Source organism: Pipistrellus hanaki, assembly GCF_964339955.1.
Source record: "Pipistrellus hanaki genome assembly, chromosome: 2".
NCBI lineage: Eukaryota > Metazoa > Chordata > Mammalia > Chiroptera > Vespertilionidae > Pipistrellus > Pipistrellus hanaki.
Window position 1 is genome coordinate 74009360 of NC_140504.1, and position 17315 is coordinate 74026674.

General features: G+C 41.9%; 1 protein-coding gene across 5 annotated transcripts in view; it reads left to right on the forward strand.

The window, feature by feature from the left end:
* The first annotated feature begins 1053 nt into the window (after nt 1-1053).
* The window catches only part of TFG (trafficking from ER to golgi regulator), a 37587-nt gene continuing 21325 nt past the window's right edge, over nt 1054-17315 (forward strand). The window contains exons 1-4 of one of the 5 annotated variants that reach the window (XM_084875483.1): nt 1081-1335; nt 1999-2115; nt 5494-5720; nt 9394-9477. In XM_084875483.1, the coding sequence (XP_084731609.1) occupies nt 5513-5720; nt 9394-9477 (292 nt within the window). In that variant the 5' untranslated portion in view covers nt 1081-1335; nt 1999-2115; nt 5494-5512. Of the gene's footprint in view, nt 1336-1998; nt 2116-5493; nt 5721-9393; nt 9478-17315 lie in introns of all 5 variants that reach the window. The other 4 variants (XM_084875486.1, XM_084875485.1, XM_084875487.1 and 1 more) reach the window with 4 other exon arrangements.

Genomic DNA, 17315 nt, shown 5'->3' on the forward strand with positions numbered 1-17315 from the left:
TCTAAATAACAAGTAAAGAACTGTTTATGGAGAAGATCAAGAACTTCCCCCCCCACTCTTTCTATAATAGTCTGTCCCTAATTTCTGCAAGCAATTAATTGCCCCAAAACAATATACACAGTTGGAAAATACAATTCAGAGGCAAAAAGCATTCTGACATATTTCACTCTCAAGCAGATTTTTCTATAAAAGACCACACTACCACACTATTTGTAGCCCTAAAAGAACATGACTTCTCACTCTGAATTCACTGTACTCAGGGCCTTCTATCCGGTGAAGAACTGGGGACCAGGTAAATTCGAATTGTTTTTTTGCTTAGTTTCTGTTTGAAAAGGCAAAACTTGCTTGCAACTTTTAAAATAGCACTCTCCACCTTCTCCCCGTGTAGGGTTCAGTCAGAGTCTGAGTCAGGGCACTTCTTACATAAATGTATTCAAAACAAATGCTTTAGATAAGAGAGAGGGGAAGAGGATGTAGGGCATGCTGAATCGCTTAAAAAGAAAAAGAAAAAAAAGGCTTGTGGAATCCTTAATCAGCCTTGATTTCCCAGCCTTTATCCTGTACACACTCATAGGTTTGTCCTGTCTTGTAAACGCTTCTGGAAAGTCCTTGCTCACCAACTGATTCATCCTCATTACAGCACAGTGCATGATGGCAAAGCGTAGGCGCTCCAAAAATGAATGAATGAGTTGTAGAAGAAAAGCGGGAAAGGTTAGGGTTTTTTTTTGTTTTTTGTTTTTGCCAGCTATGACATGGAGAACTACAAATGATCACAAAACAACCCAACGCACACTTGGACAAATGCCCATTTTTAACTCGCTCTCAAAAAGATGTCAGGCCCGCCCACTCTACGCCCCGCCCACGGGTGATAGACAGGAAAGACCGTACCAGCTGTCAGGGAAACCGGAAATGCCTGGTCAGACCCCGCGCATGCGTGCCTCCGCTCAGCTCGGACTTCCTCTACGTGGGTCACCCAGTGAGAGAGCAGAGACTCGCCGGCCCGGGCCAGGGCAGTCCCACGCCCCTCCCGCTGCGCATGCGCCTTGGGGTGGTCGGCCGGCCGGGGGGCGGGGCCAAAGGGCAGATTTTCTTCTGGTCCCGCCCCTCTCCTTCCCCCACCTGCCACGTCCCGGGCCTGAGCTCTCGCCGCGTCTGGTGGGTCCGCGCGATTGGCCGGAGCCCGCGCGATCCTACGAACGCGGCGCGGCGGCTGCGGGGGGCGGCGGAGTGGGCCTGAGCACAGCCACCCGGACGCCCGAGAGCTCGGCGGCTTTGCAGCGGCCGGGTCGGCGGCGAAGACCCGCGGAGAGGCGCCAGCGCGGCCTCGGCCAGCCGGTATGGCCACCGGGACGGGGGCGCGGCCGCGTTCTCGGACAAAGCGGGCGGCGGGCGAGGAGACGCCGGGAGGGCCTCGTCCGCTGCCGCCGGCGCTGGCGCCGGGGCCGGAGGGGCCTGGCCGGGGGCGGGAGGCCGTGAGCGCGGAGGCCGGGTGGGGCCTCGCGGTGGGGGTGGGGGAGGAGGAGAGGCCGCGGCGCCGGAGGGAGGGAGGGAGGGAGGAAGCGGGTCCGCCGTGGCGTGTCGTGGTGGCGGGCCCCTGGGGGCTGGGGCTGGGGCTGCTCCGCCTGGCTCCCGGGGGTCGGGCTGCCCGAGGGGGAGGAGGCGTGATGGCGAGGCCTGTGGGGGCCGAGCGCCTAACCGCCGGCGGGGCCTCCTCGGGAAGGCGAGGAGGGTGGCGGAGGGCGCCCGTGGAGGGGGGTGTGGAGTTGGTGGGGGTCCCGTCAGAGGAACCTGCTTCCCCGGCTGTGCTGGGGCCTCATCCAGCGCCGGCTGAAGGCCCGGCCCAGTTGTGCAGCGAGGACGATAGGTAACTTTTGAGACTTTGCGAGGCTCTCCGTACAAAGTCCTTTAGGATCCATGGTCTCATCTAATCACAAGGAGCCTCTCCTTTAGATACTCCCTTCCCCCCCCCCTTTTTTTTTTTTGCAAACGATGATGAAGACGACGCTTCTAGAAATACTTGCCTAAAGTCACCGAGCTAGTGGTGGGAACCTTCACCGCCTCGCTGCATCCCCTCTGGCCAGGCAGGATTGGAGGGAGGGATCCACCTAAGGACTGGTGTGTATGCATACAAGCCTGACCAGGGGTCACGGACAGCAGGGGGGTGGGGGCATGCGTGGGGAGAGGTTTGGGATGGCAATGGGGGGGGGGACAGTTATGTGATACCATAATCAATAAAGAAATTAAAAAAATAACCAAAGGTTGATTTTTGCTTAGAATTTCTGAAAGGAAATTGCTATCCCTCTTGGACGGGCCTAATCCCGCCCTTCTGAACTTGAGCAGAGCCCTACCCAGAGGGGTGGAGTTGGAGGTTGGGCCACCGCCGGAACCTGGATCCTGGATCCTGGTTCCAGAGGCTGTGGTCTTCTTATGGGTCCTTGGCCGGGCCACTGTGTCCTCTGGTGTGGAGACCGGTGCTCCTGTTGGGAAGTTTCATACGTTCATGGCTGTGTCATTTCTGTGCCTGAAGAGGGAGTGGGTCAGGGACAGGGTGGGAGGAGGAAATGCTGGATGAGGATCTCAGCCGCAGACCTGGGCACTGTTAGCTCATACCCATTTCTACCCGGTGGCTGAAGTTAGAGAAAAAGAGGACCTAAAATTATGCTGTTACACACACAAAAATATGTGTGGGGGTGGGAATAAGTGAATTTTCAGGCAAACATGACAAAGTGAGACTCATGTTTTCCAGGCCATAGGTGAGCAAGAATTCCTGCGGGCCACCCCCCCCCCCCCCCCCATGGGCGGACATACTAAAGCAAATGTAAATAAAACTTGGGATGAAAATGTGATGTTCCTATTAACTGAGGAGGCAAGTGTAGACTACTGTTAAATAGAGGAACTGGAGTAAATTGCTTTGATTTGCAGATCTGGCCTTTTTATTTTGACTAAATTTATAGGGGTGGCATTGGTTAATAAAATAATACAGGTTTCCAGTGTACAATTCTCTGACCCATTGGTGAGCAAGAATCCCCTCACAGGTAAAAGGACGTACATACTATCAGTAATATCTGATGTGGGAAATTTCTTTTAATTAGGAGTGTGTTTTGGGGAGTCACTTCTAACTCTGTAATGAAGGTATATTGTGAAGGTCTGACTTAGGAGCTGACCTAATAGTACAGCTTTCTCCTCCCAGTTCCTTTATCAGAACTTTATTATGTCTCATTCATGTTTTGTTCATGGAACAAAATCAAGTCTTCACCTACTATATGCCAGGTTCCATTCTAGGTGCTGCTTGAGAGTAGATAGTACCCTCTTTTTTTTTTCTTTAAAAAAATATATATTTTATTGATTTTTTACAGAGAGGAAGGGAGAGAGATAGAGAGCTAGAAACGTCGATGAGAGAAACATTGACCAGCTGCCTCTTGCACACCCCCTACCGGGTTGTGCCCGCAACCAACTTACATGCCCCTGACCGGAATTGAACCCGGGACCTTTCAGTCTGAAGACCGACGCTCCACCACTGAGCCAAACCAGTTTTGGCAGATAGTACCATCTTGCTGAAGTTAAGCCCTGGTCCTTAACTACATTATGGTTGATTTACACAACCTGTAGGTAACAGAAGGAAACATGTTTTACTGACATTCTTTATTACTCTCAGGCTGCAAGGCCCACAAGATGGAATCTTCACCATCTTGTTGAAGTAATCATACTTCAGAGTTTGGAACATAGCAGGTATTCCAGTAAAATTTTCCTGAATGAAGAAGTCAGGCTTGACTGACACGTAAAGCAGTTGTATAGAGGTGTCAGTTAATCACAGTCTTCAGAAAGTCCATGAGTGCAAAGATAAAACTAACTGTATTCTTACTTTACAGTATGATAAGCACAGCATCCAAATCATGGATCACAATCCATTCTGTTATGAACTGACCTGAGAGTGTTGGATTCAGTATTTATTGTTCTGTTTTAAGATGGAGCATTAAAGATTTGTTAATAAAATGTAATCTCTTCAAAGGATGGTGAGGGAGTCTAGAGACATTCATTTAAGGAATAGTTGGAAGGATATAGGGCATTTAGATGTAAAATTTATGAAATATGATTCATGAATATTTGAATGGTTGAGGGTGTTGGGGAGCAGGCGTGGTTCTTAGACACACATACACACTAATTGTAGAGCACTATGGAAACAGTATGATGTTAATTAATGAAATAACAAATGTAAGAGGAGAAAATAGGAAGCGGCCATAGTAAAGCATGAGGTTGAAACCAGATGTAGCCAGTAAAAGATAATAGGATCCTTTAAGTATTCAGAGAGATCATTTGCTTGGGGAGGAAGAAGGAGTTGATGCCAGGGAAATGCTCAGTGGTTATAGGTAATGTATTCAAGAACATCTTGGTCTTGAGAGATAGGCCTGGTGTGTTGGGATTAGATCAAAAGGTGGGCAAAGGTAAAAAGCAGGCAGATCAGTTTGGAGTTTTTTGCAATAATTCAGGGAAAAGATAATGGAGGCTTGGATCAAGCTGATTAGAAGTGAAAACCGTGAAGTGATTGGATTCTACAGATATTTTAAAAGTTGTGTCAGCTAGATTTTAGGTACCTTAGACATTTGGTTGATGTACGGTCTGAGGAAAAGAGAGGAACTAATCTATAATAATCTATAATAATAAAAGCATAATATGCTAATTAGACCAGATGTCCTTCTGAACAAAGCCAGGGCTGCAAGGGAAGCCCCGGTCCCTGGATCCCAGGTGCCTGCTGGCGGCCAGAGGGAAGCCCAGGTCCCAGAGGAAAGCCCAGGTCCCCAGAGGGAAGCCCAGGTCCCGGGTGCCAGAAGGAAGCTGGTGCTGGCAGCTGGAGGAAGGAAGGCCTACTCTTTTTTTTTTTTTTTTTTAAATATATTTTATTGATTTTTTACAGAGAGGAAGAGAGAGGATAGAGAATTAGAAACATCGATGAGAGAGAATCATCGATCAGCTGCCTCTTGCACACCCCCTACTGGGGATGTGCCCGCAACCAAGTCACATGCCCCAGACCAGAATTGAACCCAGGACCTTTCAGTCCGCAGGCTGACGCTCTATCCACTGAGCCAAACTGGTTTCGGTCCGAAGGCCTACTCTTGCACGAATTTCATGCATCAGCCTGTAGTGTATATATAATCTTGAACAACTGGCAGGAAGGAATTGTCATTAACTGAGGTGATGAAGATTATAGGAGAAGCAGACTTTGAGGGGAAGACCAGGAGTTTGTTTTTAGACATGTTAAAATAGAAATCTAAATGGTAATTTCAAATATGCATTCAACTAGATATAAAACAATGAAACTTATGCTATTGTTTACATAATGAAGTTACCTCCAGACCATTTTAAGGTGAATATGGTAATATTGGAACTGTGGATCTCTTTTGATGGTCAGAAGTTATTAGATTCTAATAATAGCTTTACTTTTCAGCTTTTAAGATATGTTTTATAGCTGTTTAATCATCAAAACCATTTTTTCAGTGTTTCTCTAGAATTGTATATGTCAGACATCCTGGAGTCCACCATGAATGGGCAGTTGGACCTAAGTGGGAAGCTAATCATCAAAGCTCAACTTGGGGAGGACATTCGACGAATTCCCATTCATAATGAAGATATTACTTATGATGAATTAGTGCTAATGATGCAAAGAGTTTTCAGAGGAAAACTTCTGAGTAATGATGAAGTTATCATAAAGTATAAAGATGAAGGTAAGAGTCTCTAAAGTTAGTTTTAAAAATATAAGCATTATTATGTGTTCTTTTGCCAATATTTCATTGAAATCTCAGAATAAAAATTTCATCCCATTCATGGTGATTTGAGTGCCTACTTCTTTTATTAAATGGGATATTTATATAGTTAGTTTTCCTTTATAAGTTAAAAATAGCTAAGGGATAGTATTATTAGAAGGGGTTTGAAGTGATAGTACACTGTCACATATTTTCACAAGCATTTCTTTTTCTCTTCAGCCTGTGCAGTTCTGGCTTCATTTTTGCTTTTAAAACCAAACTTTCACTCATATTGTCCAAAGTAGAAGACATATCAGTAGGTATTGAATAAAAAAGGGTTCCATGGTCAACTAAGCCTGGAAAAGTTTGTTTAAAAAAAGACAAATGTACTTCTTTATTGTAGGAAATTATGCTGATGCACATTGTCAGTTTATACCAGCAGGAGTGGGGACATCTGGCCTGCAGGCCACACAAGGCCCGAGAAATCATTTGGTCTGGCCCTGCCAGAGCATTAGGGGCGGGTTAATTAAATGGTTGATCAAATGTAGCAGGCTAATTTTAAGTTGATAATTTTATTTGGCCTGTGAATGACGTTATAAATATCCAAATGGCCCTTGGCAGAAAAAAGGTTCCCCACTGCTTTATAGCATACAGTATTCCCAGACTTACTGACCACAAAACTACTTTTATGGAGATGGGTTTTAACATGAAAAATGTTTTATCAAACATACAATGAAATTACAGTAGTAGACTCTTTATTTCCTTTTCTTTAAACCTGTTTTCTTTGTTAACATTTCCTGAAGTTGTACTTTAGGTGGTTACCAGTATCTTTTTTACTGCTGAATTTATTCCCAGTCTGTTTTACTTTAACCCTAATACCCTGCACTGCTGACCATATCACTCTGTATTAAGTACTCTTATTCCTTAACGTCTGTGACACTGCTTTTTTTCATAATGTATGCCCTCACAGTATCCAAAAACTAATTTTTGAGAGTCACCTATGATAAGAAACAATAAAGGAGAGCGATTTATTATTTACAATACACCAACTTTCATCTCTTTAATTTACAAATATGTGCATTAATTTTATCACTTATAAGTGTCTTTTTTTTATTATTTTTTTTTTAACTTTAGTACTTGAGATGCTTTGCTTTTACCTCAAACTTGGAATATCTTCAACTGTAACTGTTTATCTGGCTTACTCTTTTTTTTTTTTAATTCTTTTTTTATATATATATATTTTATTGATTTTTCACAGAAAAGAAGAGAGAGGGATATAGAGTTAGAAACATCGATGAGAGAGAATCATCGATCAGCTGCCTCTTGCACACCCCCTACTGGGGATGTGCCCGCAACCAAGGTACATGCCCTTGACCGGAATCGAACCTGGGACCTTTCAGTCCGCAGGCTGATGCTCTATCCACTGAGCCAAACTGGTTTCCGCCTCTTTTTTTTTTTTTTTAAAAAAATATATTTTTATTGATTTTTTTACAGAGAGGAAGGGAGAGAGATAGAGAGCTAGAAATGTCGATGAGAGAGAGACACCGACCAGCTGCCTCCTGCACACCCACCACCAGGGATGTGCCCGCAACCAACGTAGTGTCCCTGACCGGAATCGAACCTGGGACCTTTCAGTCCGCAGACCGATGCTCTACCACTGAGCCAAACCGGTTTTGGCTGGCTTACTCTTTTTAAAAAAAAATATATATTTTATTGATTTTTTTACAGAGAGGAAGAGAGAGGGATAGAGAGTTAGAAACATTGATGAGAGAGAATCATTGATCAGCTGCCTCTTGCACACCCCCCACTGGGATGTGCCCACATCCAAGTACATGCCCTTGACCGGAATCGAACCTGACGCTCTATCCACTGAGCCAAACCGGTTTCGGCATCTGGCTTACTCTTAACTCTCTTATTTTTGTTTAGGTCTGGCAGGGTCAGCCAGCTTTTTCTTTAAAGGATCAGATACATATTTTAGATGATTACATAAGCCCTGTGTCTCATCATCTTTTCTTCAAAACCTTTTAAAAGTGTAAGAATCATTTTTAGTTTGCAGTCTAAACAGGGATTTATTCATTGGTTGCTATTTGTGGACCCCTAACTTAGGGTGTTCTTATTGTTGAAACCTTGTTCTCTACATCTAGTTACCACATACATTTATTGTCCATGGTGTTTTTAGGAGTTTTGAATTGTACAGGTTTGCTTTCTGCTGGCTTACATAAAGTTTTTTTTTTTGCCATCAGAGATATTCTATTTCTATTGTGGAATTTAGAAAAGAAAAAGGGCAGTTATAAAGAGTTTCCTTCTTTTACATATATACTATAATTTTCCTTAAAATGTTTTTATGAATTGAATCCTTGAAGTTGAACATTAGATATGTTTATTACAAGAAATACGTCTGGTTATAAAGAACTGAAAACAATGATAAAGTTCTCTGTATGGCTTTTATTGCTAGTTATGGCCAAATCTGTCCAACCAGTGATAAAATTGGTGTAGAAGAACAGCCTCTCAGCCTCCCGAGAACAAAACTCCTTTTCTAAAGCAACTGTCTTTGAAGATACCCTGCACAGGACCCTCTGACTAACACCTTGCCTATAGCTGCTTTTCTGTTCTTGCTCTGAGACAACATTTTTCTCTCTTGCCTAGCTAGCCCTTTGAAAGCTTCTGAAATAGGCGATTGATATGCAAATTATCTTTTTCTTCTTTTTTTAATCCTTGGGATCTAGGGGATTTCAGAATATAGTGTATATGAATATTTTTGGGGGGGTGAGTTGATAATTTTTATCTTAAAATGGTCAGTGGCCTGAAAGACTAGTGTCTACCCATCATTAGGGTGATTCTGTAAAAATATTTTTTGCAAAACTTTTAGTTAATGTTATATATATGCCTTCTCTGCCATTTGTGTCAGGGATGTTTTAATGTACTTAGAATTAAAATTTGAACCTTGAAAATATTACTTTAACTTTTGATAAATACCGAGTGTCCCCCAAAAATGTATACACACTTTAATAGCTGATAGTTCTATTTTGAGAATGAAATGTATTTTAATAACCACTGCCTTTATAATTATTCAAAGTATGTGTATACATTTTTTTGGTGACACCGTATATATTTAAATTTTCTGGAATGGAAAGATGTTAATCTGAACTATAATAGTAATTTGTGATATTGCTACCATGCATCTCCTGGTGACTAGTGAAAGATGACTTAATGCATTGATGTTAGCTATGTTGTGGCTATTCTTACAAAAGTAATAAGCAAAATAGGTTTTTTATTCTTTTGAACATTTCCCTATATACCTTAATGTTTGTAAGGTTATTTTTAAGGAATTTTGGATAATTATTTAACTTTTTAAAAATTCTTTATTGTTTAAAGTATTAGGAGTCTCCTTTTTTCCCATTGACTTCTCCCCCGCCACTCCCTCCTCCAAGCACAAGCCCTTACTCCTCCTACTGTCTGTGTCCATTGGTTTTGCTCATGTGTATACATACTAGTCCTTTGGTTGATCTCTTACTGTTTGTAAGGTTTTTATGGGAGATTCTATTTATGCAATCTGGGTTTTGGATTTTAATTTAATGTAGATCCTAGTTTACCACTGATACAAGTTTGAAACTAACGTCTTTTTTTTTTTTTTTTTTTTTTTTTTTTTATCCAGATGGAGATCTTATAACAATTTTTGATAGTTCTGATCTTTCCTTTGCAATTCAGTGTAGTAGGATACTGAAACTGACATTATTTGGTAAGTGGTAAACTTTCTAATAAATTTACTATTTTATTCATTGTATTTTTATTAAAGACTTTTCTAGTTTTTTACTTTTAAAGACTCAGAATTAAACGATAAGTTTTCAGTTGTATCAGAATTTTTGAATTATTAAGGCTTAATTATTCCCTGTTTCCCCGAAAATAAGACGTGTCTTATATTAATTTTTGCTCCCAAAGATGCACTACGTCTTATTTTCAGGGGATGTCTTATTTTTCCATGAAGAAGAATACGGTACACATTTATTGTTAAATGAAGATAAAGGAAATTTATTACCTGTATACGGTACGGTAGTATGGTAGTTGTCAACACAAACCAGACAAACTGTGAATTCTACAGTATCAAGAATTTACTCATTTATTCAATGACAATCATGTCATCATCTTCTGGAACATCATCATAACAATCCAATTCCTGAATTTCCTGGTGAATTTCTTGTGACTCCATTTCTTTCAGAATCAGTGGACCAAATCTCTCATGTTTAGCCTGGGGGGGGGGCCTTATTTTCGGGGGTTGCCTTACATTTGACTCAGAAGGAAACCTGTAAGTAGGTCTTATTTTTGGAGGATGTCTTATTTTCGGGGAAACATGGTATGTATGTAACTATAATTATACATGTATGATATTATATATGATTAATAGAAAGTAGTCATATTTAAAATTCCCCATTGCTCCGTTATCCTAAATCTCTGGGCAGTGCTGCATGTGGCCTGATGTTACCTGCTTCATGGTGCCTGTTTTTGTGTCAGGCCCTGCTGCTAGATGCCACCCCCCCCCCCCCCCCCCCCAACCAGTGCATGAAACCTGTGCACTGGGCCTTTAGTATTAGAAATAAAAAGAGGCATGACCATAAAATATAGTAGAAACATTTAAAAAATCTATATTATGACTACTGTGAATAACTTTCAATCTGAAAACTCCAATGACATGGACAATTTTCTAGGTGAATTTAATATATAAGTACTAGAGCCTGGTGCATAAAATTCATGCACACTGGGGTGTATCCATCAGCCCAGCCTGGACCTTCTCCAATCTGGGACCCCTCGAGGGATGTCCTACTGCCCAAATAGGCAAAGATGGAATCTGTAGTAACTCATTTTAGGAGGTTATAACTTTAACATGAAAACCACTCAAGGGAAATGCAGATTAGTCTCACTTAAATGGGCAGTAGGACATCCCTCTCACAATCCAGGACTGCTGGCTCCCAACTACTCACCTGCCTGTTTTGCTGATTGCTCCTAACTGCTTCTGCGTGCCAGTCTGATCCCCTAACCTCTCCCCTGCCAGCCTGATTGATGCCTAACTTCTCTCTGCCAGCCTGATTGTCCCTAACTGCCCTCCCCTGCAGGCCTGGTCACCCCCAACTGCCCTCCCCTGCAGGCCTGGTCACCCCCAACTGCCCTCCCCTGCAGGCCTGGTCCTCCCAAACTGCCCTTCTGTGCAGGCCTTGCCCCCCTAACTGCCCTCCCCTACAGGCCTGGTCTCCCCAACTGCTCTCCCCTGCAGGCCTGGGTCCCCACCAATTGCCCTTCCCTGCAGGCCCAGTCCCCCCATATTCCCTCCTCTGCCTGCCTGCTCACTCCCAACTGCCCTCCCCTGTTGGCTTGATCGCCCACAACTGCCCTCCCTTGCAGGCCTGGTCCCTCCCAACTGCCCTCCCCTGCCAGCCATCTTGTGGTGGCCATCTTGTGTGTTGGAGTAATGGTCAATTTGCATATCACCATTTTATTACATAGGATTTAAAAAAATAACAAATTTGTCCCAATAAACATTGAAGAAATCAATTATTCTACTAAATATTTAAGGAACAGTTGATCTCAAATTATACAAACTATTTCGGAGAATAGGCAAAGATGGAATCTGTAGTAACTCATTTTAGGAGGCTATAACTTTAACATGAAAACCACTCAAGGGAAATGCAGATTAGTCTCATATAAACCTAGATACAAAATACTACTACTAATAAAATTCAGCAGTGAATATTAAAATATATCACTGCCAAGATTTTTTCACCCTAGGAATACAGGATTGACTTAAATAAAATCTATTAATATCACTGTTCATATAGGGGCAAAACTGAACCATCTTCTCTAAAAGAAAAAGTATTCAGACCCCAGTCTTGTTAAAAAGTCATAGCAAACTAGGAATAGTAGGGAAGTCTTTAACCTTATATTGGGCAACTATCACATAGGACAATTGCTATGTACTCTAATATAAAAGGATTATAAAATGTAACTATTAATAAAATACTAATCATAATTATAACAAAAAGATAATGAGGTAAATGTAAAGAGGCAAGATTGTTATGGAAAAATGTGTAAAATTTTAATATGAATCATGAAGCAGGGGTATGTGTTTTGGGGAGATCTTGCCAGGGAAATTTAATTATGTCTGTATTGTTTTATTCCTTAATGATCAGGAGCAAAGATGGAAAAATGTTAAGATTAACGAGGATGTTAATGAGTTTATCTTTTTGTGTGCTTGAAATAATTCATTAAAGTCATAAAGTTATACTAATAAAAATACACAATTATGGAATAGGGAATTTAAACTTATAAAACATGGTATTCCAAGTGCCACTAAATAGATGACCTCAGATCATAGGGAACATTAGGGATATATCTGCTGAGTTTTTCATTGAGAGATCACTAGGATCACATCTGTAGTTGAACAAAGTTGGGTGTATTTGCATTAATTTTATATGGATAGTCTTAAATACAAAAAGGACACGGTAAGCCCAAATAACTTAGAAGGAAGAAAATAATAAAGTGCAGAGATTAATTAGAATTCAGGGACTCGACTTAGCAAACCTCTGTTAAGTTTATTCAAGAAGAAAAAAGGTACAAATAAGCAACATTAGAAATGCAAAGGGACATAACTACAAATACTTCCGCAGTGAGGAGGACAATAGGCTGTTTCAGTAAAAGTGTTAGAAAGGGTTTTTCATAGGTTTTGAGCTTGCGTTAGATGATTTTTGATAAGGTTCAAGGAAGTGGGACTTTGTTCTAGACTGGATGCTCTCAGGAAGTGGTAGGGGTAGTCCTGTATTTGGGCACCTTACTAAATCTAACCAGAGGTGGAGGAATGAATTAAGGCTAAAGCTGCAATTGTTAAAAGCAGCAGTCACTCATATTAGGGATGTTTGATAATTTTTATGGTTGGTCAACGTTCTTGTTTTTGTCTGAGTTCTTACATGATTATGGAATGGCTTTGTTTTTGTCTTGACTCTTGATCACAGTAATGGAGTGATCTGTTCTGATTGTTGGTGTTCTTTGAAATACTTAATGTTCAGCAAGAGAACATCATAGCCTATCTGAGTGCCAGGCCAGTTCCTGGCTGCTTTTCTCTTTCTCAGATATTAGAAACCAGTCACCCCCTAAAAGCTAAGAATTGATATAGGTAGAAGGTGATATTAATTTCCTCATAACTATATAGGGAGTATAAAATAGTGGTGGGTTGTGTTCTAAAAGCGTACATTTTGATGTTTGAAATAGATTTAAGAATCTCTCTGAACCTTTATTTTCAAATAGATTTCCTTTTATAATATTATGCCTTAGGAATTTGTATATATGTGTACTGGCAATGCATAAAGCCTTTTAGTTTAATTTTTGAGCCCTACCTTGAGGTTTGTATTCAGAGCCTGGCGTCACTTTTTTTAAATTCAGCTGAAAGTCATTTGGATAAAATGGGTAATTAAAAGAGGTAATGTTGCCTTCATTAAAAACAAACTAATAATTGAGAAATCTCTTGACTTTTTGTTACTCAGATACTGCTTTTGGAAGTATAGTTGACTTGAACAATGCCTGGTTAGGGGACTCAACCCCACACACAGTCAAAAATCTGCATATAAATTTTGAGTCCCTGCTAATAACTTACTGTTGACTAGAATCCTCACAACACAAGTGGTCGATGAACACATTTTATAGGTTATGTGTATTATATACTGTTTTCTTACAATAAAGTAACCTAGAGAAAAAATGTTAAAATTATAAGGAGGAGAAAATATAAATGCTGTATTTATTGAAAAAAAATTTGTGTATAAGTTGGCCTTCATAGTTCAAAGTCATGTTGTTCAAGGGCCAACTATACTTTTAAGTATGGTAGTGTGGATTCATGAATTCTGCATATTTTTGTTTTAATACACATGTGTCAAACACAAGGCCCGCGGGCCAAATCCAGCCCGCCAGGCCTTGCAATGTGGCCCGCACCGCGCTGTCATCACTGCACTCCGCTGTCAGTTTATGACATTGTCAGTTTATGACTATTCAGTAAACCATTCGGCCCGCGATTTAGGCTGGATTTTAGATTTTGGCCCCTTCTCTGATTGAGTTCGACACCCCTATTTTAATAGATTACTTTTTAGGTCAATTATTTTAGGTAGTAAATTTTTTTTTTAGGTCAAAAGTAGGCAAGAGGGATAGCAGACCTATTAGTCATGTACCATTTAACATGTATGTGTAGAATAAAGTGTTTATTGTGTTATTTCAAGAATATGAAAGAATAGATAAAATGAGTTTTTGAAGGTATTTAATTTCTATTAGAACCAAGATGGAGATGTAGGTAAACACTGGTACTTGCTGCCTCCCACAACTACATCAAAATTCCAACTAAAGCCGAAGCCGGTTTGGCTCAGTGGTAGACCGTCAGTCTGCGGACTGAAAGGTCCCGGGTTCGATTCCAGTCAAGGGCATGTACCTTGGTAGGGGGTGTGCAAGAGGCAGCTGGTTGATGTTTCTCCCTCATCGACGTTTCTAGCTCTCTATCTCTTTCCCTTTCTCTCTGTTAAAAATCAATAAAATATATTTAAAAAAAAATTCCAACTAAAATATAGAACAACCATCATTCAAAATTGCTTGAAATCTGGCTTTGTGGAAGTCCTACAACTAGAGAGGTAAAGGAGAAAGCACCTCAAGTCTGGCAGGAGGGTGGAGGTGCGGAATAGGCTGGTCCAAAACCACATAGTGTTTTTTTAAAATTTTTATTTTTTTTAATAGGGGGAGAGATTGTGGTTGCAGAGGCTACCTATGAGAAGCAAGGGTTCCCATCCCCACACCAAACCCCCAGTCCAGGGTTCCAGTACTGTGAAGAGAAGTCCCTGTAACTTCAGGCTGTAAAAACCAGCAGGGATTCTGGCTGGCTGACATGGAGGCTGCTGGAGACCCAGCATTCCTCTTAAAGAATGGGCACACAAACTTACACGTTCCACTTCCTCTGAGCTCCAGTGCTGGGCAGCAGCTTTGGGGAACCCAGGGACATATGGGAAGGAACTTGATTGTTTGGCATTAGGGCAGGAACTTGGGGACGGCTTCTCCTAGATGGAGGTGTTCACAGGGGTCATTGTTTCTGTGCTGGGACCTCCCCTGTCACAGAAATGACTCGCAGCCATATCTGAGTTTTCATTATCCTGGCTCACTTTGTTCCTTCTGCCCTGGTGATCTCCAGAGACCCTGCCCCATCCAATTTGCAACCCTACCCAAGCTGTTTGCAGCTGCTTTTCTATATAAACTAGAGGTCCGATATACAAAATTCATGGAAGAGTAGGCCTGCCTTCCTCTGACTGCTGGCACCAGCTTTCCTCTGGCACCCAGGACCCAGGCTTTCCTTTGGCCGCCAGCAGGCACAGGGACCCGGGCAACCCTCTGGCCACTGCCAGGCACCTGGGATCCAGGCATCCCTCTGGCTGCTGGTAGGCACCTGGGACCTGGGCTCCCTCACAGCCCTGGCTTCTTCTGGAAGGATGTCTGGTCTAATTAGCATATTATGCCTTTATTATTATAGATGGCTGTTCTGGCTCTGGTTTCAGACTTTCCTAAAATCTCTGAAACAAGCAGCAGCTGGCATCAGCATGTCCCAAACCTATCAATAAGAGGCCCAAGAAAACCAGTACTAGCCTCAGCCTGCCTTGCTTCACAGCTGGACTTTCCTGGGCACTTCAAAGCCCAATACTAGTAGCTGCCATCTGCAGATCTCAATTCCTGGTGGGTGGCCCAAGGCAGTGGTTGACTTTGTAACTCCTGAGAGGCCCCAGAGCCAGTGTACCTGGTGAACAACTTTAAACCATACCAGATTACAACTCTACATATACAGAAGCATCACACTCCTGGGGCAGACTCAGTGAGTACCAAAGCTCCACTGAAGCAAATCCTCCCTAGGGATATTTCCTGCACAATAACTCTTCCACTGTAGTCACAGCTGGTCCTCACAGCCAATTGGCTTGAGCAATCAAGGTTCAACTACAACAGAACTGTGCAAACAGCCCACATGAGGGTTCACTTAGAATGCGCAGCTCAGGTTGACTAGGGAGGTTGAACCACTGTGCCCTACAGGACACCTATTACATACACAAGGCCACTCTACTAATTCCAGGAGACATAGGAACTCTACCTAATACATGTAAAGAAACACAGGGAAGCAGCCAAAATGCAGACAAAGAAAAATGTCACAAATGAAAGAAACAGAAGAAAGCAAACTAATACAGGGTTCAAAATAATGGTTATAAAGTTGCTCAAGCATCTTAATGAGAGCTTCAAGGGATTTAGTGAGACTTTCGAGGACCTTAAAATTTCAAAGACATGAAAAAGGACCAGTCAGAAATTAAGCATAAACTAACTGAAATAAAGAATATTTTTTAGGGATTTGACATTAGAGTAGGGATTCGACAGTAGAGTAAGGATTCTGGGAAATCAACAATTTGGAATATGAGGAATCAAAAAACACCTAATAAGAGCAAAGAGGAAAAAAAAAGAGTCCAAAAATATGAAGATAGTCAGGAGCCTCTGGGACAACTTCAAGCGTACCAACATTCACATTATGGAGTTCCACAAGGAAGAGAGAGAGCAAAATATTAAAAACTTGAATAATGACAGAAAACTTCTACCTGGTGAAAGAAATAGACTTAAAAGGGCAGGAAGCACAGATTCCCAATCAAGAGGAACCCAAAGAGGCCCACACCAAAACGCATAATAAAGACAAAGAATCTTAAAAGCATTAAGAGAAAAGCAGTTAGTTGCCTACACGGGATTGCCCATATGACTCTCAGCTGATTTCTAAATAGAAACTTTGCAGGCTAGAGGGAGTGGCAAGAAATATTCAAAGTGATGAATAGTAAGGACCAACAAACAAGATTCCTCTATCCAACAAAATTATCATTTAGTGTTGGAGATAAAGAGCTTCACAGACAAGAAAAAGCTATAGGAGTTCATAACCACCAAACCAGTATTTCTATCCTATCTAATAAAAGTAATATGCAAATTGACCGTCACTCCAACACACAAGATGGCTGCCCCCATGTGATCGAAGATGGCTGCTCCGATGTGGACACAAGATGGCTGCTACAAGATGGCCAGTTAGGGAGGGCAGTTGGGAGAGACCTGGCCTGCAAGGGAAGGCAGTTGTGGGTGATCAGACCAGCAGGGGAGGGCAGTTGGGAGGGACCAGGCCTGCAGGGGAGGGCAGTTGGGGGTTACCAGGCCTATAGGGGAGGTAAGTTAGGGGCAATCAGGCTGGCAGGGGAGTGTTTTAGGCGGTGATCAGGCTTGCAGGCAGAAATGGTTAGGGGCAATCAGGAAGGCAGGCAGGTGAGCATTTGGGAGCTAGCAGTCCTGGATTGTGAGAGTGATGTCCCAGATTGGAGAGGGTGCAGGCTGGGCTGAGGGACCCCCATGTATGAATTTCATGCACCAGGCCTCTAGTGTGTGTGTGTGTGTATTTATCTATATACCTATATACCTATACACACACACATATTTTATATATATATATATATATATATATATATATATATATATATATATATATATATATGTATTTTTTTTTTT